Here is a 25410-nt window from a genome sequence, read left to right as displayed (position 1 = left end):
TGAAAAAATATAGGCAATTGTTTCTGGCCGACAAGACATGGCTGGTTAGTTTGGAGTAAACACAACACAACACAACGCCAGAATACAATGGCAACAACAGAATATACGAACTCAAGGTTCTATAAGTTATACATCCTCACAAATGAGGAATAAGCGGCTGGCAACTGGCCAGCCAGGCCGCGGGCGTCGAAAAAAGCTAGGGCGCGCCTCATGGCGGGAACTTGATTGATTGATTGATTGATAGTTTATTGTTGCAGGTAAACAACAAGGGAGAAGGGAGGAACATGCCATCCCAACCCCCAGGCAGGACAGAGTGTGATTATACAACTATTAATACACGTGTAGGTAGCACCATGAAATTAAAAAGATACAATGGTAGGAAGGAAAGCACAACAAGGGAGGGGGCAGTACCTCCCCCTGGACAATAAGACAATAAAATGTGGGGACGGAGAACATTGCCCAAGCACTAGATGGGAATGAATACAGAGATAGAGTAAATACTAGTCCTTAAAGTAAAATACTGCAGAGATCACAGCCTTGTATAGCACGGCAGTAGTTCAGGCTGCCACACACGGCATCACCACCTTGGTGCAAACTGAGGGTGTTCTTTGAGGATAGCAGGGAGGACATCATGGTTCAGGAGCCAACAAATTGTCTGGGGCAGGTCAAGGCAGTCCCGTGGCTTAAACTTAGCAATGAGAGGGCATTCCATGACATAGTGATGCAGTGTGTGGCCCCTCGGCCTGGCACAGAGCGTGCAGCAGACACCAGGGGAGTTACTAACCTCCCAGTAGTACCTATAGCCTAGCCTAAGGCGCATTGCTACCACATCCTGAGGGGCACTGTGTCGCCCATAGGGGTAAACACAGCGCTGGGAGACACTAACATAGTGGAGGCTGCTGGCGCTGCCATTGTCACAGCAGTGTCTGAGTTTGGTAGCAATGCTATCACGTGAATAATGCCTAAGTCTATTCTTAACATAGCTAAGCGTATAGTCAGTGCCAGGGTCCACTGTGTCATCCTGAAGGGCTCGTCGAGCAAGGCAGTCTGCCTTCTCATTGAGCTGGATGCCCACATGAGAGGGCACCCAGGTGAAGTGGACCGTGGCACCCGCGGCCTCAAGGGCACGGACGGCAGTCAGGCACTTAGCTACAAGATCACTGTAACGGGCTTGTCGGGGGGCGTTTAAAGGGTGTTGATTAAGACTTCAGCTTCCTTAAGGCGAATTATATTCGTAGCCTTTATGTACAAGAAGCGACGGAGCGACTGTCGTTGTGTGTCAGTCGGACTCTCGTGAAGGAGTCGGCGAGTTACAGGTTGGAAAATAATGGTTACAATTGGTCACGTATGTCAAGGTGACCTCCACGCACCATCGGAGTGCTAAGTATACAAAACTGAGACAGTAAACACTGACGGACGACATTCCTATAAGGTGGCGTGATCTATCTGTCGTGGGGTTTTTCCATTGACAATTGTATGCCTAATTCGTGGTGATATTAAATAATAATAATACATTGATATCCTACTATAACACTGCTCGGTCACCTACCAGTGATCGCGACCTCGCGATATATAAAAATCGAAATAGCAGTCTAGGTACCATGAACATACATAGTGGGAGTTTGTCAAGCAGACTGCCTATGATACAATTATATTAAAACACTGGCTATGTAAGAACAGATGTGGAATTATAATATAAACAGGGAGAGGGAAACCACAACGTGTGTGACATGAAACATAAGAAACCTCTCAAAAGATAAATATAAGGACACATGTATAAGAAACTATCAATTGGCATAGTTACAGACAATGAAACGTTGATCTAGCTCCTAAAAAAAAAATACAGTAGTGAAACACAGTACAATGTTAAGTATAGGAGCAGCCAGGTTTCTGTCCCCTGACTTGTCTGAGAAAAGGAAAACTACCTTGCCAGTGGCCTCCCTGCATCCAGTCGCCGTGTCTGCACAACCAAATAATCGTGCAGGACAGAGTTCCTCCTAATAAGGTAGCACATGACGACGAGACTGACGAACATCAGAAACATTGGTACAAAAAATCCTGGGTACAGGTAGGGGAGATGCAAGTAATCAGGCAGCGTTTCCTCCAGGGTTTCCGCAAACTCTGTTTTGTTCGCGAAAGACAATGAATTAAGGGAATTAGTCACATACGAGATGCTGGAGAAATGAATGTCATCGAGAGACCGTAGAGGAAACACTCGATGGGAAATATTGGCCGTGAAAACCAGACGAATCCGGGACGGGTACGTTGTTATGTTAGTGGAGCGGATATAGCATGCTTCCGCTATGGCATAGTGACCAGTAACCCGTTGATAAGTGGTACCCTCCGGGCAGATGACCGATACATAGAAGGACTGAGGAAATAAAATAATGCAGACCCTGAAAGTTCTTATGGAAAACAGGCGTTGGTGTTAGCTGCTTGTAAGGGCACAGGGAAAGAGCGTCAGACGCGTTCACGCGGGTGAGGGCGATTTCGCATACCCCTCCCCGAACTGGAAGGAAGGCAAAGAGAGACGCAGAGCAATAGAATCGCCTGAAGACCGTCTCCTTGCAATACTGCAAGAGTGAGTAGCTACCCGTTGAATACAGAGCGAAATCCTTCGCGATTAGAACAAGAGACGGGGACGTGTCCAGGGCTAACACACTGTCCTTAGCTGAAAAAGGGAACGGGACAATTTCGTGTGCCTCAAACACGTCCGCCGTCTGAAAGGGAACATGAATGATTATGGCATCAGGTGAGGCTGGACTCAATCAAGGGGTAAAAATATTGACTCATGTCCGGGGTGAATAAAGGCGTCAGGCTATAATTTTGATACCCGATCTGGACAGTCGTTCTCAAATCGTGTAGAGGGAACAAGGCAGGTGTGACTCTACCGTGCGCTGCATCAACCATGTTGCTAATAACCTGCTGATTAGCCGTTGCGACGGAGTTAATGACGTTTTCCAATACATGCAAGGCCTGATCTAGGAGGAGAAACTGATTCACCTGGTCGATCTGTTTGACAACTATGTTGATAACCTCTACCATCTTATTTGTCTGCTCTAGCAGTTCGTCAATGTTAGTATGCAATTGCGCAAGTTTTCTACAATTGGCGTTGATCACCCTGCGATTTCTAGCAGCAAAGGAAAGTACATGAGCGTAGTGGTCCCGCAAATCGCGAACGTCCTCGTCGGTAGCCGTACCGAAAAGGAACTTTGAGGCGGACCCCACGATGTTGAGCAACACCCTCTTTACCCGAGTGAACTGAGTGAAAACTATAATCCATGTTTACCTCATCAACTTTTCCCCGTAAGAACAGAATCCTATCCTCCAGTAGTTGAAAAAGAGTCAGAGAGTTGGTACTAGAAGGAGCCTTTGATTCCCTAGTCTTGGTAGCCCGGATGGCGTCTGCCATGCCGAGTAGTTTTTCTGAGACTATCCTGATTGTGTCCGTGGTGTTGGTCAAGGAAGTATATGGATATTTTACGAGGAGCACATCTTCTATGAGGAAGACCTCTCCTATGTGTGCCGTGAGGGCACCAGGCTTCAGGTGGATGGGTGTTGTTGCAAACAGGGAGCCGAGGGACAACAAGATGATCAGAAAACGCAACATCATGATCTGAAAGCGGTGGGAATGAAGTATTTAAACCCGTGGTCTCAAGTTATAGCTATGGGTGTTGGGATTATCTTGTTGAACATTTGACTCTGAGGGGGAATTACCAATATCAAGGTCCAAAGGTGAGGGAATTACTTTCAGACGATCACTGTGAACTTCTAGACTGACTCCACTATTCGACTCGAGAACCTCGAACCGATTTCCCCTGACATTCCGAACAACTCGGTAAGGACCCACAAATTTAGCCCCCAGTTTCGAACTCCGTTCCGCTTGCTTAATCATGACTGTGTCACCCTCTTTCAAATTCACCGGGACGGCCTGTTTGTGTTGTTTTGACATCATTTCAACCTTCGTAGCTTTTAACGTACACCTAACTTCTGAGTGTATCTTGGAAAACATATGCATCTGCTGTTGTGCGTACCTATCAATGTTGTAGAGAGGTTGCTGTGGGGTTGTAAGGACGTCGTACGGAAGACGTTTCTCCACCCCATACAAGATGTAGTAAGGAGACTTCCCCGTAGAGTCGTTTACCGACGTATTTATGGAAGCGGCTATATGCGATAGCCAATCCTCCCAATTATCGTGGAGATCGTTCACGATAGGCCTGAGGACCTGTAAGATTTTCCTATTAGCCCTCTCCGCCAACCCATTAGCAGCTGGGTGGTAAGCTGTGATGAAGGATTGCGTGATGTTAAACTGAGCGCATATTTCGCTCAATACTGAGTTCCTAAACTCGGTGCCATTGTCACTCAAAAGAATTCGAGGAGACGAATGTGGACACAACACGTGAGTCACGAGGGCATGGGCCACGCGTGTGGCTGTCTTGTCCTTGAGAGGCGCTAGAACTAGAAACCTAGAGAACTGGTCGACGCACACCAATAAGTAGCGCGAGCCATGTTGGCTCTGGGGGAGCTGTAGTAAGTCTATATTAACAACATCCCATGGCGCCTCTGGTACTGGGTATTGCAACATAGGTGCTGGCCCTTTGACGGACCCCTTGTGCTTAGCACAAACGACGCAATGTGCGACATGTTTTTCTACATCAACCCGTAATGTGGGCCAGTAGAATTTTCGTCTGGTGACAGATAGCGTCTTGTCTCTTCCTGGGTGACCCGCAATGGGTGTGTTATGGACCAGCTTAAGCGTCACGGGGACGTATATGTCTGGGATGACCAGTTGGTCTATAGGTACCGGTTTGGTTGGCCATGACCTACAAAGGAGGTTGTCCTCTGATAGGAAGAATTGTGAAAAGGAACTGGCAATTCAGGAAGGTTTGATTCGTCTCCCGACTCGAGGGCGTAAATTAACCTCTTCCACACAGGGTGGTCACGCTGAGCAGTGTGTAGCTCAGGTGAAGTGAAGTTGTGGATGACCTCTGGGTGGTAATCGCGCCTATCGGAACATTCCGAGATAAGGCATCTGCGACCACATTTGTTTTCCTGGTGATGTATTTTATCTCCGGATTGTATGCTTGGATCGTTAAGAACCATCTTGCCAGACGACCGTGTAGGTTTTTTCCCTTTGAAAAGATCAGTTATGGCCGCGTGGTCCGTAAACACCACAATTTTGTACCCCATCACAATGTCACGAAAATGCTTCAGAGCCCACACAATGGCAAGAGCCTCTAGGTGGGTAACAGAATAGTTCTTTTCCGGAGCTGTACTGACTGGCGAACGCTATCACATGCTTTTTGCCGGACATATCTGTTTGCATCAGCGCGGCTCCTACTCCACTAGCCGAAGCGTCGGTACAAAGCTGAAAGGGGTCCTTGAAATCCGGAAAGACAAGGACCGGAGCCCGTGTAAGCGCTTTCTTTAAATCCTCAAAACTCGTTTGTTGAGCTGGGAGCCACTGAAATGGTACGTCTTTCTTTAAAAGATGGGTTAGTGGACTCGCGCGAGCTGCGAAGTCCTTAATGAAAGGCCTGTAATAACCTGCGACACCCAAGAAAGACCGTACCTTGTCCGCAGACGTTGGCTGAGGGAACTCGGCAATAGCCTTTATTTTGTCGTCCACTGTATGGATGCCGAATTCGTCCACGACATGCCCCAAGAACTTGATCCGAGGCTTTAAAAATTCACATTTGGTGATTTTGAGCTTTAATCCGACCTCTTGAAGTCTGTGTAGGACTGCTTTTAGTGTTTCCATGTGTGCATGCACGTCCTTACTTGCTATGATGATGTCGTCTAAATACATATAGACAGAGTTGTCCAGCAAGTCACCGAAAATGCTGTTCATCGTCCTTTGGAAGGTCAAGGGAGCTCCTTTGAGCTCGAACGGCATCCTCGTCCACTCCTAGTGGCCATGAAGCGTGCTGAAAGCCGTTATCTCACGTGACTCGGGGGCCATGGGCAGTTGCCAGTAGCCACTGACCAGATCAAGACTCGTAAAGACTTTATTTCCTCTACCGAGACACATCAGAAGATCTCTAAGAACGGGAAGCGGAAAATGATCATCCACGGTCGCGGTGTTCACACGCCGGAAATCAATCACAGGACGATAAGAGCCGTCTTTCTTTGGAACCAGGAACAAGGGCGAATTCCACGGGGAATTCGATTCTTTGATGACACCTTGTTCTAACATTTCAGAGATAAGTTGTTGCACCACCTCCATCAGAAGTTGGGGAAGCTTTTACGCATTGATATATACAGGATTTGAATAGGTTTTTAACTTAATGAGTTGTTCAGCACACTGCGTAACTCAAGCGGCTCGCCTGGTAGAGCAAGCGCCCCCCGATAATGCTCCAGAAGCTGGACTAAGGTTGGCTTAATTTCGGAATAGTGTGCAACTTTTAGGAACGCCTCTAAATGAGCTGTGTCTTGTTCGGGAGAAGCCTGACACGCCGAGGATATGCCTGAAACTTGGGCTGAAGGGTATTCAGCTGGTTCTGGGGCGACATTTCTCCCATACACTAGACACTGGCATAATCGAACACCGTGTTTTAAGGATACAGGGGATCCAGACGTGTTTATTACCAATGCCTCTGCAAAACCACCCTCCTTGACTGTTGCAAGAGTTACCTCCACCGTCACGCGGTGTACGTGAGGAACTCCGTCGATACACACATCACTGCCCGCCGGAGGGGCGTTAGGCAAACGGATTTTAACAAGTTTTGCAGCACGATCCGGAACTATATGAGGACCTTCTACGACTGCCGTTACTGTCCGCCACAAGTCTGCAATGGTTTCGTGTGGTTTGACCGTAAGAGGGGACACTTGGGCGGTGGCAGCCCTGAGTCTGTGGTGGGTTGGTCATTTTCCACCTCTGAGGGTGAGATTACAGTTGACAGAGGCGATGGATTGACCATCCCCTGTATGCGTCGGCCGTGATACACGATCGCGTTGCTTACAGGGTTTATGGCGATGTGCAGGTCTTTCATGGCGTTCAATCCTAAGATCCCATCTACAGGGAAAGCAAACCTGCTAGAGACATAAAAGAAATCTCGAAAGGGACATACTTTTTCATGTAAGCTGACTGTTAGTGGTATTCGCCCAAGGATTCCCAAAGTGGTGCCCGTCACGCCTATCACATTCAGGTCGTTCTCTTGGAGCGGCCAATTTTCCCCACTCGCTTGTCGTGGCAGTGACCTGTAAGCGGAGTCGGATATGACATTGACTGTGGCACCTGTGTCAACCGCTAAGGTGAGGGAAGTGTTGCCCACCTTGCAAGGGAGGGCAATTATGCTTGTCCGTCCCAAGGCGGCAATGACGGAGTCAAGTTGCTCCCAATTAGTATTTTCCTTAAGGGACACTTGGATGTACGCCGGGCTGTCACGAAGTCAAGTCTTTTATTCTGAAAAGAGGAGTGTGGTTTACTGTCCGCTGAGGACTTGTACTTCTGTTCCACCTTGGTATTGCAGAACAACTGTCTGAATCATGAAAACAATTCCCGTGGATATGGCAAAAGGCAGCCTTCCGCTGATGGTTTGGCCTAGGGTTCCTGTGTGATGAATGATGCCCGCCCCTGTAACCTCCTGACCTCCTATCTGAGTCCTGTCTTGAAGGTGTTGATTCCCTACGTTTCGCGAAGCAAGAATGTTCAGAATGTCCTGATTGCTTGCAAAAACTACAGGTGAGAGAGACCTTACTTTGAGCCTGTAATACTGCGGCTGGTGCGAGGGGATGCTGGTGAGGGTGTCCTTGAACCTTGAGTGGGTTGTAAGTATGCAGACGAACCCGGGGGTGAACGAATTCTGCGGCCTGTAATTGATAAATAATGAGTGCCTGAACAGAAGATTACCTTAGTAAATTCACTGGTTGTGGTATCGTGTTCCAGTCCCTCTTCACTTGAAGGACGAGCCAACTGTTTAAAGGTGTCGCCGAGTTTAGCGAGAGTGTCTTTGTTCATACTATGGTGTAAATCATTTACAAAATAGGAGCATATGTTGATAGCTGTAAATATGAACCAATAACCGGAACGTGTATGAATGAATAGTTTGCGTTGAAACCATAAAAGGCAAGAAAGAATGGCTAGCAAGGTGCCTGTTTAGACGTAATAGAAGTTAAGGTTATAATGGAATGCCCTAATGATATGGGTATATATAGAAAGAATAACTATATAAACAAAGTGGTATGTTAAGTGAGTATACCATTGAAGCTCACGTTTTCTCTCGAGCGGTGAAAAGAAAACGGAGGCAGGGCACACTGATGAAGATTAAATTTGATCAGGGAACTCACACTATACTCAATAGACTCGCTAGCAAACAAGAAGAAAGAATCAATATCGTATGCGAATGAACGTTACTCCCACAATTATGACTGATTAACAGCGGTAGGAACACAGAAATAAAAAAAATCGTGCCCTGCACGGACAATAATGAAAATAAGCCGAGGCGGCATATTTGGACAAGAAGGGAATATCCACAAATACCAAGATTAGTCAGCTGATGTAGTGGAGAGGGCGACGGCTTGTGATGCCCTGGGTGACGTGCAGTCGTTGTAGGCGCGTCAGGAAACCTCGGCCGCGGCCACAGAGGCGGTGAGAGGTGAGGGATGGGCTGACATCGGAGGACTCGCAATGGAGGTTGAAAAACTGCTGACCCAGCAAAATGAGCGGCCGCGGTGCGCGGCTGGGAGCTGGTACACTGCCGCCAGACGTATGATGGCCGCGTCGTCCTTGTTATAGTAAGAGATGGGCGGCGGTGGCAGACAAGACGACTTGGGTGTGTAACCTCTTGAGAAGACGCCTTGCAAGAAACGGTAGTGGGAACAGCTTGCAGTCACCGGGAGATGTCCGCGGGTACCCTTGCTGACTGTTGTCGGAAGAGGGTTGGGCCGATGCTCCCGGCAGCGGCGGTGGTGCCGCCAGCTGCGGAGCGAGGGGCATGCGGGGTGTCCCAAGGTCAGCGGGGCGTGCCTCCTCGTTGCAGGTGTGAATACCTCTGCCGTATCGTGGAGTGGCTTGCAGGGTACGTAGCAGTGCTGGCTTGAAGCGGGGAGCGGAGATTGTGGCCCTCGCTATCGGCTGCGTAGGCCTGTGGGTGTGCTCGGGGCTTGTAGGCTTGACGCCTGTAGAGTTGCTTGAAGCTGGTGTGCTCGAGGCTTGTAGGCTGTAGAGCCTGTAGGCTTGTAGCTGGTGTGCTCGAGGCTTGTAGGCTGGACGCCTGTAGAGTTGCTTATAGCTGGTGTGCTCGAGGCTTGTAGCTGGCGCCGTATGAGTTGCACGTAGGTGGCGACTTGTGAGATGCTTGTAGCTGGCGCCATGTGAGTTGCACGTAGGTGGCGACTTGGGAGATGCTTGTAGCTGGCGCCTTGTGAGTTGCATGGTGGCGACTTGTGAGATGCTTGTAGCTGGCGCCTTGTGAGTTGCACGGGTGGCGACTTGTGAGATGCCTGTAGCTGGCGCCTTGTGAGTTGCACGTAGGTGGCGACTTGAGATGCTTGTAGCTGGCGCCTTGTGGGTTGCACGTAGGTGGCGACTTGTGAGATGCTTGTAGCTGGCGCCTTGTGAGTTGCACGTAGGTGGCGACTTGTGAGATGCTTGTAGCTGGCGCCTTGTGGGTTGCACGTAGGTGGCGACTTGTGAGATGCTTGTAGCTGGCGCCTTGTGGGTTGCACGTAGGTGGCGACTTGTGAGATGCTTGTAGCTGGCGCCTTGTGGGTTGCACGTAGGTGGCGACTTGTGAGATGCTTGTAGCTGGCGCCTGGTGCGTTGCCGCGGACGGCAGGTGCGGTGCCGCGGACGGCAGGTGCGGTGCCGCGGACGGCAGGTGCGTTGACTCCTTCTTCCCTTGTACGCCTGTCCCCGGAGTTTGTTGGTGAGTTCTCGTGGCTTGGAGGAGAACGAGGTAGCGAAGGCACAGGCGCGGGGTGACCGCTGCCAACCAAATGTAACGGGCTTGTCGGGGGGCGTTTAAAGGGTGTTGATTAAGACTTCAGCTTCCTTAAGGCGAATTATATTCGTAGCCTTTATGTACAAGAAGCGACGGAGCGAGAGCGACTGTCGTTGTGTGTCAGTCGGACTCTCGTGAAGGAGTCGGCGAGTTACAGGTTGGAAAATAATGGTTACAATTGGTCACGTATGTCAAGGTGACCTCCACGCACCATCGGAGTGCTAAGTATACAAAACTGAGACAGTAAACACTGACGGACGACATTCCTATAAGGTGGCGTGATCTATCTGTCGTGGGGTTTTTCCATTGACAATTGTATGCCTAATTCGTGGTGATATTAAATAATAATAATACATTGATATCCTACTATAACATCACAGTCGGCAGGGGAGGAGGACACAAGTTCATGCAATGCAGCCTGGCTATCGACAAACAAGTAGACATTTTCGTGCAAAGCTGCTACAGTGTGGAGAGCCTCAAGGATGGCATACAGCTCAGCCCGGGTCGAGGACAGGTACCCCGGCAGCCGCCTGGTAACCTCAATGTCAGTGTACTGGGTGGGGGAAGCGTAATCCCGGATAAACACGCCACAGCCCGACCTGCTGCCATCTACGGAGCCATCACAGTACACATGGACAGCCCGAACACGGGGGTACTTGGACAGTTTGACCATGAAGTGATCCTGGAGGACATGGGGAAGCCAATCACGTTTAGGGAAAGGTAGTTGTTCAACGTCTACACTGACACGATAGGGAGGCCAGGCAGGTTGGGCCGGGGAGTAAACTAGGCCTAAGCACGCTAACATGAGATAAATTTTCCTAAGGTAGGAGGTAACAGGAGCCCTGGAGTCACGGTGCAGAGTTACCAGTGCCTGGTGAAGGGGCACTGCACCAGCACGAAGCAGGCGGCTGACTGTGCGACAAGTATTTTACCATAGTCTGTCCACAACTCGCGGCAGATTCAGTTCTGCCCTCATGACCTCAAGTTTTGCAGTTCTGGGACACCCCAGAATGAGGCGCATGGCCTCATTTCGAAGACGGTCCAAGGGGTGAAGAGGTGCCGCCCTAAACTGTACCAAAACAGGGACAGCATAATCAATGAGGGACCTGACGACAGAAAGGTAAAACATCCTGAGGACAGGGATGCCGACTCCAAGGCCCCTGTTAGCCAAAACCTTAAGAGGAGCTAACCTAGGAAGGCAGATGTTCTGAACATGAGTGACGCTCTGCACAGATTTCTGGAAGCTGACAGGGGCGCCTAAGTACTTGTATGTAGGAACTCTAGCTAAAGGAGTGCCATTAATGCTGGGCAGATGAGAAACTCTCCTCCCACTGGCTTGAAATTTCGTCTTAGTTTCATTGATGACAAGGCCCATTTGTTCACACAGCGCTGACAGCTGCTCCAAAGCTAAACTGAGAAGAGCAGGACTGCTGCATTGCACAAGGATGTCATCTGCATAGATAATGACCTGAGTATTGCCCGGAAAGGGCCACCGAGCAATTTTGTCCATTAAAATGTTGAAAAGCATGGGGCTGAGGACACCCCCTTGCGGTGTGCCCAGCTCAAACACTTCCTCCGTGGAGGTAGCACCCTGGAAGACCACTTGCGCCCTCCTACCATACAAATAGTCCCTGATCCAGCTTAAGAGTCTTCCACGGACACCCTGCAGAGTGAGTTCCTCCATTATGACATCCTTGTTGGCCCTATCAAAGGCCCCTTTTAAGTCCACAAAAGCGCGACAATTCACGTCTGGATTACTAAGGCACTTAAGAAAACAGTCACTTGTGGAACGGCCCTTCATAAACCCATGTAAGTTTGGGAGAGCCGGTCCCCAGCTTATAGAAGTCTGTTCAAGATCACCCGCTCTAACAGTTTACACACACAGCTCGTCAGGGAGATAGGGCGAAAGGTGCCATCACCCTTGGGGATGGGAACGATCAATGCAGCTTTCCACGGAGGGGGGAGGCAACCTGCGGCAAACGACATGTTGAACAGGTCAAGCAGGGGGTTGTCGCCTTGCACAACGAGTAAGGCATTAAGAATGTCGTAAGTCAACCCGTCGTGGCCCGGGGCTGTCGACTTGCCATGTTTGACGGCAAGAAGGAGTTCATCGTGGGTAATGGGGACACATGTGTCATCCAGAAGTGTGACGTGGTGCTGAACGAGGGCCATCCGCCGCTCCCTGTGGCGGGCAAGTTCGGCCTGGTGTTGTGCAGGGAGACCACCAAGGGAGGAGGCCCTCTGCCACTGGCGCATCAGGTCCTGGGCCCGGCCCGCAGGGTCAGGGTCACTCACCAGCCGTTTGGTCCTCCCTCTCACCCTGTTGACATGGTGCCAAACCTCCCGCAGGGAGCGGGTCTTGCGCACGCTGGCAAGGAAGGCGACCCAGTGTCGTGACCGGGCCTCTTGTCTGAGTTCAGTGAGGTGGCGCGCCACAGCGACCATGGCGTCACGGGCAGCCTGATCGACGGGGTCCTGCTGACAGCGCCTCTGGTACGAGGCAAGGGTCCGCTGACATTTGGTAACAGCAGGGTCCGAGGCGTAGGCCTGCAGGCGGCGCTTGGCAGAGCGCTGCCCTGCCGGCTACAACAAAACTTGACGGCGTCCAACAGGCCGTGGTACAGCGAGGCGGCGTCGGTAAAGGACCCCTTCGCAGTACGGTACCACGCCTCGACGTCGGCAACGAGGCGCGGCATCCGGGCAGCAGGGACAGCCAACCGCTTCCGGGACACAGCAGGGGCAGGCTGGATCGGGATGGTCGTCTCCAGGGCAAAGTGGTCACTCAGCAAACACCTGGAAATAAGGGTCTGGGCAGTAAAAGCTGGCATGTTAAAAAGAGTGACATAGTCTAACCTGCCCCCCTGAACATGTGTGGGCACATTATCCCCCGTGAGGACAGCCGTCTCGGAGGCATCAAGGAAGGCCTTCCAGCGGACACCATTGACATTATTGGTGCGGTGACTACCAAGATCTCGGTGGCGTGACGGGCCGGGGCTGAAGCTGGAGCAGGGGCCGGGATGGAGGAGAGCTCACGCACAGGCGGGGGCGTGGAGACTCGCTGCTCCAAGGCCGCCACCCTGGAGATCGTTGCAGCCAGCGTCTCCTGCAGCTGGGTGACTGCAGCGAGGATCTGATGGAGGACAGGGGTCGACCCATCGACAGCGGGGGGACTGGCAGCCGGCACAGGGGGGACGGTAGGCTGTGGCTGGGGTGCCGGAGCAGGAGCCTGGCGAGGCACAGGGGTGGCAGTGGGTGAGGCTGGGGCAGCAGGGGCGGACGAGCCCGGCAGGGGCGGAAACTCGGACGTTGTGGGAGCCCCCCGGGCCCAGGCCGAAGACTGAGGGAGAGGAGCAGGGCGGAACACAACCCTAGGGAGGCCTTGCTGAGGGTGGTGGTCAGGCGCCGCGATCCGAGATGGTTTAGGCTTCATCGGGCAGGAGTGGTAGTGGGCGTTATGCTCACCACCACAGTTGCAGCACTTACGGGGGACGGATGTGCCCGCCTGGATCTTCTGGAGGCACAGAGCTGATTTGTGCGTGCCCGCACAATACCGGCACCGAGGGGCCGATCTGCAGCGCCACTCCTGATGGCCCCACCGGCAACAGTGGCGACAGATGTCGGGCTCTGCCGTGTAGGGCTCCACAGCCTTACGACCCACCCCGAGGAGGTGCACCTCTGTCGGGACGTGGCCAACCACCGCTCCAAGAAGCTGCGGGCGAGGGGCCGTGCCCGCATACCTGCGCTTTAACCACAGAAAGTTGTCTGGGGTCTCAATGAGGTTGGCATTCATGTAGAGCGGCACATTGTGGATGATGACAGTGTGCTGCCGCTCCGCTGCATTTTCGACCAAAACTACGTCGAGGAACCCCTCAGTGAGGAGCCGCTTGTAGAAGGCGACGTCGTCCCTGACCGTGAGATAAGGTCGGAGCCTACCCTCCTTGAAGAGCGGCTCCAACTCACCGTGCTGCTTCAGTAGAGATGCAAACCACGTGTATTGCTGGGCTGGTGTCAGCCCGGCCTCGGCGGGGAAGTCTAGGCGGCGGCGGGTGGGTTGGCGCGGGGCCGCGGCTGGGTGCGTGTCCTCCAGGGGCACCTCACCGTCGACCAGGACAGTTTCAGAGCTACCAGACTGCACACCCTCCACGGGTGCGGTGGCAGCTTTAACAGGAGAGGCAGGGGGGGAGAGGCAGCCAGGATTATCCGGCTTGAGCCGCTTGCTAGCGCTGGCCACGTGGTCCTCCGAACAAAGGCGAGGGTCAAGTTCGGCAGAGTCGGCCATCTCTTCAGTCTCCTCAGACCACAGGCGCCGTTCCTCAGGGGCAGGACACTGCCCGGAAGCCGCCGAGTAGGTATGTTCGTGAGCCATGTCCTCTAGACACCGTTTATTCCGTGGAAGGCAGGGCATCCACGGACGGAGCACAGGACAACGCACGTCTACACAGCACAGCCGTGTAGACGAGACTGGCGGGAACTTGACACAGACAATAACCACAATACTTCCTCATCAACACAGAGGCGTAAGCGTGTTGCAGTAATGCAGATACTTATGTGCACCTGCAACATAATGGAGTGATGACTCCTGAAAGGGCACGTAACAACAGGTGACACAGCGGGCGACCCGCACTAAAATGCACCATTGGCACCTCTACACAGGGCGCCTAGTCAACGAGCCAGCCGCCCAACCGACCTGGGCGCGCCCGGTCATGGTGATTGACACATGAGCAAAAGAGAAACATGTCGATCAGCCTAACTGGCAAATATAACAAGGACCTAGTTCTGAGGAAAATACTTGTTACGTTTCTAAACTGTGACAGCTAGAAATGGCTATAGCTACTCCCTTGCAACGAACTCCGTCGCGCTAGCTTGACCATTTGTAGGTATAACCAACACTACTGATCTCTCCACTGCCAGGTTTCTTTGTATCAGAGAGCCCCTCTATGTCCACTCCCAGCCTCCTGAGCTGCTGACAGATAGGGCAGTATCTGATCATCCGAGAGGGTAAATTTTTTTTAAAGTTCTGTCGTAGCACCGGTAGGCTCTCTTGAGGGGCCTCTTGGACGTCCCAAGCCCATTATTATAGCAGATGAATTTTATTGATAGTGGATGCATTGATATGTGACGCCTGCTTGAGCCATGGCACCTCCCGGTGCTCCCCTTGAAGTTAGAGTTGACTGTAGATGTGGGTAATCTTCCTCCACTCGGCGATGGTTTGAAGAATCAGCGTGTTTCGGAGGAACTGGAACCTAAGTTCACGGGCTTACCATGCCCGGTAGGAACAGGTAGGACCAGGAAGGTAGGAACAACCCCTCATTAGGCAGGAACAACCCCTCATAGGTAGGAACAACACCTCACTGGATAGGAACAACCCATCATAGGGAGGAATAACCCCTCATAAGTAGGAACAACCCCTCTAGGTAGGAACAACCACTCATAGGTATAAGAACAACCCCTCTAGGTAGAAACAATCCCTCAAAGTAGGTAGGAACAACCCCTCACATAACTATTGCTTAAATGACACACCCTTAAGCAGGTCTGGGTGCGAGAGGGATTTAGGGGTCTTAGTGAGCTCTGATCTCCGTTCAAGGGCACAATGCACTCAAGCTAGAAATCGAGCAAACAGGGTACTGGGTTGTATTTCAAGGAGCGTAAGCAACATAAGCGCCGAAGTCTTCCTCAAGCAATATTTAGCATTAGTTAGACCTCATCTTGATTATGCGGTTCAGTCCTGGTCACCTTACTATAGAATGGATATCAAAATGTTAGAATCGGTGCAGATGAGGATGACTAAAATGATTCAAGGGTTACGAAACTTGACATACAAGGAAAAACTCAAACAGTTAAACTTGCATTCTCTAGAAAGGCGGAGGGTGCGAGGAGACATGATGGAGGTTTATAAATGGATGAGGGGCTTTAATAAGGGAGATATTCATAAGGTTCTGTTGGTAAGAGAACCGGGTAGGACTCGTAGTAATGGGTTTAAACTGGATATATTGTTTCGACAGGGACATAGGCAAAACTTGGTTTACTAACATAGTGCCACACCGGCAGCATTGCTGTAGCAAGGTTCGTGTCTCTAGAGGCAGGAACAAGCAATCCTTAGCCTTCTGGACTTCGCGAAGTTCAAGAGTGAACACATAACTCGTAGCCAGTCTTCTCTGTGCCAGTAGATGCATTGAAGACGTGCAAACCAAGGGTGCGACATGTGGGGGGCACGGTCGACAACAGAGTCGAGCATGGCTTACAACTTGTCTTTCTCCTCAAGGTCACACAGCTCAGTACGGCCATGTACTGCAATAAAAGATATGAAGCCAAATGTGTGCTTTGACCTCCCAGCATCATATGCTCATCAACCGGAGAAACAGCAGCAACAGAGGACTGCATATTTACTATAAATGGCTACAGCTACTATTCTGAGACAAACACCATCGCTTTGGCCTGACCAGTATAGTATAGCCCCCACTACTGATTCTTCCATCGCCAGGTCTTCTCATCTTAGAGAGCCCCTCTATGTTTACTCTAAACATCATGTGTTCACCTGACAAATGGGGTAGTCAATAATCATGTTTAAGTCACAGGATGTTCCAGGCACCCACATGGAGAGCCCACAGGATGATAACTCATGGCCTGTGTTGACTTGCTTGTGCGTCCTCTGCACCACCCCGGTGGTCCATAGGAAAAGGAGGTGGGTGTGTTCGCTGGGTGTTTTACTGGCCCGACAAGACCTGTTATATGTATTACATGCCATAGATATGGATGTTGAAAATTCACTCTTCCACACCCTCACCCACAACGGAGCCCTACAAGGGGAGGCTAAGCTCTGAGGTTATAAGCCTTACAGGGGTTCTCAACCTGGGGTTCGCGAACCCCCAGGGCTTCACAAGAAGATTTCCAGGGTTACTTAAATTGTTGATGATTTTTTTTTTTTAATAGGTTATTTAAATCTGCAGAGAGAGAGAGAGAGAGAGAGAGAGAGAGAGAGAGAGAGAGAGAGAGAGAGAGAGAGAGAGAGAGAGAGAGAGTGTGTGTGAGACGGAGAGACGCACCATATCATGTCGGTTCACGTTCAAACAGCAACTGTGAGTGAGGGCGGGGGGTAGAGTTGCCATTTGGTATTTTTCAATACCAAGTTAGGGTAAATTTGGTATTGAAGCGAAATAAATTTGGTATCAAACTATAAAAAAATAGGAATACTTCCACTTATACATCCCCTTACAGTCTAAATAAAGTCATTAAAATTTGAATCATTTGATAATATCCTTTGCAGTACCATTGTATCTTGAGTTGGTCACTAAATTACCATTCTGTTCGATGTGAGATTACTGGGAGTTCGGGTAGATGGTCTTATAACTCAGGGGGTACTTAACGGGAAAAAGGTTGATAACCCCTGTTATAAGCCATAGTATTTCAAGGGTGGCAGGAAAGTATACACACAACCCGCACCTGACACAGTGGTGGCCACTTGGCTCGTGATCACGTAGATTATCCGATTGACATCTCCAAGCCAGCAGAGGCTTCCCGTCGTGGCCGAGATATAGGACCAAAGAGGTGTGTTGCTAGCCGCAGCACACGATTACGGCGTCGCTCAACCTGCAGGAATCTCGTCTCCCTGTCTTATAGGGACGCAAGCATGTGGGATGACTAGGGTAGAGGGCGTACCAACCCGTCCTCAGGGCTAGCCACGTCCATTGGAAAAATGATTATTCAGGAAGAGTGGAAAAAGGAAAACAACTTGGGGTGGTTGAGTGCGCTACTTCTTCATCCAAATAGGTCTGCCCCTACACGACATAGGATTCTGAAACTTCGCCTCACAAAATATTTAGAGAACTATAAAACTCACAAAGCTAGACATAATTGAGGGGGACATGAGGCAAGCATATAAGAGCAGGGAAAATATAGGATATTAAACATATCTTAATGAAGTTTTGGAATATAAGATGACCTGAGCAGGTCATATCATGCGCAAATCTGGAAAAAGAACGACTTTCAAACTAGAAGACTAGCAACCCAGAAATTGCAAAGGTCAGGGCAGATGGATCATAGAGGTCCATAGCGTTTGCCTGAGGAGGAAGGCGAACACTACTATCAAGCAAAGAGAGCTGAAAAAAAAACGTGAGAAACGCAGTATTCATAAATAATTACTCGCTATTAATATTATCTTTATCGGCCCTTTCTGTCTGCCTTTAGCTCTTTTTTTTTTTTTTTTTACAACAAAGGAGGCAGCTCAAGGGCACAGAAAAAAAACAATAATTAAAAAAAAAGCCCGTTAATCGCTGCTCCCATAAAAGAACCAGAAGAGGTGGCCAAAAGCAAGGTCAAATTCGGGAGGAGAGGTGTCCTGATACCCTCCTCTTGAAAGAGTTGAAGTCGTAGGCAGGAGGAAATACAGATGAAGGAAGATTGTTCCAGAGTTTACCAGTGTGAGGGACGAAAGCGTGAAGATGCTGGTTAACTCTTGCATAAGGGGTTTGGACAGTATAGGGATGAGCATGAGTAGAAAGTCGTGTGCAGCGGGGCCGTGGGAGGGGGGGAGGCATGCAGTTAGCAAGTTCAGAAGAGCAGTCAGCGTGGAAATATCGGTAGAAGATAGAAAGAGAGGCAACATCGCGGCGGAATTTAAGAGGTAGAAGACTATCAGTAGGAGGAGGAGAGCTGATGAGACGAGGAGCCTTAGCCTCCACTCTGTCCAGAAGAGCTGTGTGGGTGGAGCCCCCCCACACGTGAGATGCATACTCCATACGAGGGCGGACAAGGCCCCTGTATATGGATAGCAACTGCGCGGGGAAGAAGAACTGGCGGAGACGATACAGAACGCCCAACCTCGAGGAAGCTGATTTAGCGAGAGAGGAGATGTGAAGTTTCCAGTTGAGATTTTGAGTTAAGGATAGACCGAGGATGTTTAGTGTTGAAGAAGGTGACAGCTGAGTGTTGTCGAAGAATAGGGGATAGGTGTTTGGAAGATTGTGTCGAGTTGATAGGTGGAGATATTGAGTTTTTGAGGCATTGAAGGACACAAGGTTCCTTCTGCCCCAATCGGAAATGATAGCAAGGTCTGAGGTTAAGCGTTCTGCAGCCTCCAGTCTGGAGACGTGTACTTCCTGTTTTGATGGTCTTCTATTGAAAGAAGTTGAATAATGCAGAGTGGAGTCGTCGGCGTATGAGTGGACAGGACAGTTTGTTATGGAAAGAAGATCATTGATGAATAACAGGAAGAGAGTGGGTGATTGGACAGAGCCCTGTGGAACGCCACTGTTGATAGGTTTAGGGGAAGAGCAGTGACCGTCTACCACCGCAGAGATAGAACGGCCAGAAAGGAAACTGGAGATAAAGGAACAGAGAGTGGGATAGAATCCGAAAGAGGGCAGTTTAGAAAGCAAAGACTGGTGCCAGACTCTATCGAAGGCTTTCGATATGTCTACCGCAACAGAGAAAGTTTCACCGAAACTGCTAAGAGAGGATGACCAAGAGTCAGTTAAAAGAGCAAGAAGATCGCCAGTAGAACGCCCCTTGCGGAATCCATACTGGCGATAGAAGATTAGAGGTGGAAAGGTGCTTTTGAATCTTCCGGTAAAGGATTGATTCAAAAGCTTTAGATAGACATGAAAGGAAAGCTATTGGGCGGTAGTTTGAGGGATTGGAGCGGTCACCCTTCTTGGGCACAGGCTGTACAAAGGCATACTTCCAGCAGGAAGGAAAGATAGATGTTGATAGGCAGAGACGAAAGAGTTTGATCAGGCAGGGTGTCAGCACAGAAGCACAGTTTTTTTAAGGACAATAGGAGGCACTCCATCAGGTCCATAAGCCTTCTGAGAATTGAGGCCAGAGAGGGCATAGAAAACATAATTAGGAAGAATCTTAATAACAGGCATAAAGGAGTCAGAGGGGGGATGAGTTGGAGGAATATGCCCAGAATCGTCCAAAGTGGAGTTCTTACAGAAAGTTTGAACGAAGAGTTCAGCCTTAGAGACAGATGAGACGGCAGTGCTGCCGTCAGGGTTAAGGAGAGGAGGGAAAGAGGAAGAAGTGAAATTGGAGATATTTTTGGCTAGATGCCAGAAGTCACGGGAAGAATTAGAAGAAGCAAGGTGTTGACATTTTCTATTTATGAAAGAAGTTTTTGTAAGTCGGAGAATAGATTTGGCACGATTCCTGGCTGAAATGTATAGATCAAAGTTAGTGGGAGTTCGAAGGCTCTGGAACCTTTTGTGAGCTGCCTCTCTATCTTTAATAGCACGAGAACAAGCATGATTAAACCAAGGCTTTTTAGCATTAGGAGTAGAGAAAGTACGTGGAATGTATGCCTCCATTCCAGAGACAATCACCTCTGTGATGCGCAGAGCACACACAGAGGGGTCTCTCTCCTGGAAGCAGTAATCATTCCACGGGAAATCGGAAAAGTACATCCTCAGGTCGTCCCACCGAGCTGAAGCAAAATGTGATATATGTCTATATATCCATTAATTTTGTTCTTAGCGCTCTGTGCACGTATTTTTTTGTCTTTCATTCTGCCAACTTGTCTTCTACCTGCCGGCTTTTCAATCTGTTTAGCTGTCAGTCTTTAGGTTCGCTTGCCTGTCTGCCTATTTATCTGATTGTCCGTCTTTCTATATGCATTTTTGTCAGTTTTCCAAAGTTCCTGTTCGTCAGTCACCCTCTTAGCCTGCAGACGGATCCACAGCTGTGTTTTCCTTCACAGGAACACCACTCAAGCATTCCTTAAGAGATACTTGATGCCTTGGTGCCGCGCTTCTCCTTGGCTGGCAGGGGTCTGGCTAGGCTACCTCCTCTACCGTCAGGGAAACGTCCGGTACAAGATGAGTAAGGTAAGTGACTTCTTTTACGTTTGGCTTTAGCACCGATTGGCTTTTCTGACGGACCCTGTTGACACACCCACAGGGGTAGGCAAGTATTTTATGGTGGCGTTATTATTGTTTGTCTCATTCTGCCCCTCGAAGTCCCATTTGATCCTCGTCAGAGTTTTGCTGCAGCCTGAATTGATAAGTGGCCAACAGGACAGCATGACGGTGATCTCATGTTTCTCGGCGGTGACTGGACATTGTTAGCTTGTAGCGGCGGGCGTTACTTAAACCCGGGTCCTCCAAAACACTGCGCCCGAACACTGACCACTCAGCCAACGCCTTCCCGAGTGTGTAATAATAACAACAACAACAACAACAACAATAACAAATATAATAATAATAATAATAATAATAATAATAATAATAATAATAATAATAATAATAATAATAATAATAATAATAATAATAATGATGATAATGGTTTATTATATTAGTCATTTGGCTGAAATTATATAAGTTACAAGTGTGTCAATTTATGTAAAAGAAAACTTACATAAAATCATAAGTACAAAAAGGGGGGTGGGGCTGAGAACTCTGTGGGAAAGTGGGATTTATGAAGGAACCTTGTGGAGGTGAGTTGAGGTGCAATGAGGAGGCGGCGAGGCTGGGCACCTTCATACGGTTGTCAGAGTGTTTAAGGCCATGGTAAATTCCCAGGTCAAGTTACAGTTGATAGCCAGGTGCAGGTAAGGCGGATTTGAGGTCACTCAGGTTACAGGCTTAGTGGTGATGTGCGAAAATCCTGGGCCGATGCGACAAGAGGGAAGGGTGGTATCTGCTCAGCTGGAAGACGTTGATGGGAGGAACATCTGCAGTGCACCTGTAAGGATTATGTGCATCGTGTTACACCTGAGTGACGAAGCTCAAACACTGCACTGTCACTCAATTTCTCCACCTATCAACTCGACACAATCTTCCATTAAGATTCTTATTTATTTTGTGTTTATAAGGTTGTGAAACCAACACTAATTTTCATAATATTGCAAATAACAAATGGATATATAAATGTGTATATATATATATATATATATATATATATATATATATATATATATATATATATATATATATATATATATATATATATATATATATATATATATATATATATATATATATATATATATATATATATATATATATATATATATATATATATATATATATATATATATATATATATATATATATATATATATATATATATATATATATATATATATATATATATATATATATATATATATATAGTTATATATATTTATATATATTTTTCGTCACGCGAGAACACATGTCGCCAGCCTCACCTTATTTCACTGCCACAACCACTTCCGACCATCTTCCTACACCCCCTTTATCACTATCAACGTCACTATCTTAGCTCGCTCCTTTATACCACCACTCATCACTTCATACTCATAGAAGTGAGGCGTAGTAACCTCACAATCCTTGTCTACCGTAGCCAACAGCGAAAATTCCAAAGCCTTTGGCGTCATTCTATCAGTTGTCCATCACTTTTCACGCATATTTTAAACACTTTTGACATTGCAAGACACGTATGCAATGCTTACAAACCCGAAATTTGGCCGCAGTTTGAACGACGTGTGGGATGTCGCAGCGGCCCGAGGGACAGGACAGGACAAGATACGTTACGTTAACAGCCGGATTTCCGACCCCGACTTCGAACCACCTTATTAACAAAATACAGCCATAACCTCGATTTATCATTCTTATATATTATAATTTTATTATTCATGCAGCATATACGCCACCGCCTTCCATCCTTGGGGTATATCCCCAACGAAAAAAAAATCCGTGGAATTATCGTATCGTATCGTACGGTTTGGTAAAATTATCGTACAAAACGTACGATAATTAAAAACACTATCGTACATCGTACCAAGGGTAAAATTATCGTACATGTACGATAATTATCGTACGGTTGGCAACCCTGGGCTCGCCGCTTCCTCCTTTCTCCCAGCCGAGCGGCAGGGTTGCCAAGTCTCGTGAGTGTACTGTTGCCAAATTTGTTCAGATTTACGGCCAGACTAAGAATTTCAATGCCAAAATTTTACAAATCCTAATATTTCATACGTATAAAGCAGGTGCTCCTAACCTTTTCACTACCACCCCCCCTTTGCGAACTAGACCTCCAACACTTCACCGGCCGAGTAGTGTGGCCAGACGTCCGGCATCCTCCTTTTGAGCACCTTATCCTCCATCCGGCGCAACCTCACGCCGGACGTGCATTTGTCCTCCTTTCTTGGGGTGAGACAAAAAAGATAAATAAATTAATCAATAGATTAATAAATAAGAATAAAAATACAAAAAAATGAATAAAATGAATAAGTTAATAGATAAATAAATAAACAAATAAATTACCGTAGACATACAATAATGCCGTACAATTAGAATATCTGGGAGTACCGAGGCCAAGGTCGGCAGCCACAGTCGAACGCTCGGACAGTAGACAAGAACTGTACAGGTCCAACCAACGTTGTGACTGCGTGAGTTACGTAAGTTACATCTCTCACAGCGGCAGCGCGGCCTGTAGTCGTGAGTCGGGCACGGTGCAGTGTGATTGGGCAATTAATTTACGATTTGAGGAGTCTAAAACTGCCGAAAAGAAAGACATCGTTTAACTCTGACTGGACCAAAGAGTGTGGATTCATTGCTTAAAGCAGAAAGGGTGAGTTTCATGCTTTTTGTATACTGTGTCGCTGTGCTGTGGAGATAGGAAGTAAGGGGAAAACTGCAGTAGCCTATTCACAAGATATTTTTGGCCAACTAGAAACTATTGGATATGGCTGCTAGAGGACAAAAATACAACACATAAACCTCCAGGCATCAAGGAGGGACACAACTAGGTTTTATTTGTGCCGTAAGATCTATTTGTTTTGTTTGTCAGTTTCATTAGAAGTGAAAGTTTTTATTTACATTCAGTTAGCCTATATATATATATATATATATATATATATATATATATATATATATATATATATATATATATATATATATATATATATATATATATATATATATATATATATATATATATAAATATCATAATCATCGATATGCAGTGTCCTCCTTTTTGGAAATTTGGAAGTGGCCACCCTTACTTCACCCCCCCCTCACACACACATCTGTTGATTGAATTTCCTCGCACATTTTCAAGATAAAAATAATAATTTGAGCCCCCAGGCAAAAAAGAAAAAAAAAAGAAAGAAAAAAAAAAGCACACATGACATGCATAGTTCGATGTAAAACTGAACTAATTCCAATAGTTAAACTTACCTTAATTAAGTAGACTAGAATAAATCATCGAAGACATTATCGTTGCTTTCCGGGGGTGCATTTAGGGCTCTTGCATGGTCGTACATATCAACAGTGAACTTTTGCAGCATTTCTCCAGTGATTTCTAAGTCCTTGCAACACTTTCCCGATACTATTAGAGTTGTACGTACTCCCAACATTTTCAAACTCATTCTGTTGCGAGCTTTCGTCTTCACTGCAGTTACATGGGAAAAAAACTCTCTCCAAGATGGCATTAATTACTGCTGATTCTGTTCCACCTTTCGTCTTTGTTAACCATGGGAACTCCTTCTCCCTTGTATCCTGGTATTTTCTCCCAGAATCGTATTGTCCTTTCCACTTAGACATCGTGGCGAGTTCAAGCGCGCGACCAAGAGTGTACTGAGTAGTGACTACTGACGGACTTGCGACTTGCGAGAGTCCGAGAATACCAGAGCCTTACACGTATTGTACACGTATAGAAGGCATGGGTTTGGTTATTTGCCGAGAATAATATTTCATAGCTCAATACTAGCCAAAATTCCATCACTCGGTTTGTTGACTGCCAAATTTAGAAATTTTTAAGGCCAAAATGCCAAATTATCGTTTTTCACTGCCAAACACACGTTTAACTGCCAAAAATGGTTAAATTTGGCAGTGAAAAACGCCAGTTGGCAACTCTGCGACGAGCGGGCCGCGCGGTACATGAGAATCACAAGTTGCAAAATTTACTGAGAAAATAATATTCTAATGGAATTTTACGTATATACAAGCATTGAATGATACTGCATATGTTGACGCGTGTGTCTGGCTATGACACAACAGCGCGGGAGATTTAAAAATGGTCTCCAGTGGGGAGGTGTTTTAATTTTACGAAAACAAACTCCACCACACGGCAATTTAATATTTCAAGGGCCTTTTGAGCTAAAAACCTCTACTTAGTGAGCTCCGGGGCTGGATCCACAAAGGGTTAGTGCGTAGTTTTGGGCCCTTAGTGCGTAGTTTTGAGAACATCGAGATTCACAAAGCTCGCGCGGTAATAGCTACCAACTAATCGATGACGTCACGGGTTAGCGCGCGGATTCACAAACGTTTACCGCGCTCTGTTTAACGCTAAATTTGTTGTTAAATAACTACTGCCTCGGGAGTGTAGTAAACGCTAACAATATTATCATATTAACGTATAAATGCTTATAAATCGCGTTTTTCAACTTGAAATATAGCTTTGCGAGTAGAGGAAGCCCATTTGATGAGATATACACCCTTTGAGAGGTATATGATAAGTGTGGGCGGTATGGCAACACCCGGCCGGGGGA

General features: G+C 47.9%; 1 protein-coding gene across 1 annotated transcript in view; it reads left to right on the top strand.

Moving 5' to 3' along the window:
- LOC126991062 (nose resistant to fluoxetine protein 6-like) overlaps positions 1–20809 on the top strand; it is a 60367-nt gene extending 39558 nt beyond the window's left edge. Inside the window, exon 8 of the mRNA XM_050849755.1 lies at positions 20638–20809. Coding sequence (XP_050705712.1) covers positions 20638–20794 — 157 coding nt within the window. The 3' untranslated portion in view covers positions 20795–20809. The remainder of the gene's footprint in view (positions 1–20637) is intronic.
- The last annotated feature ends 4601 nt before the right edge of the window (positions 20810–25410 follow it).

The sequence above is a fragment of the Eriocheir sinensis genome, unplaced genomic scaffold (assembly GCF_024679095.1).
Source record: "Eriocheir sinensis breed Jianghai 21 unplaced genomic scaffold, ASM2467909v1 Scaffold235, whole genome shotgun sequence".
Taxonomy (NCBI): Eukaryota; Metazoa; Arthropoda; class Malacostraca; order Decapoda; family Varunidae; genus Eriocheir; species Eriocheir sinensis.
Note: the sequence above shows the minus strand (reverse complement) of the source record. Positions and strands in the feature narration are given on the sequence as shown.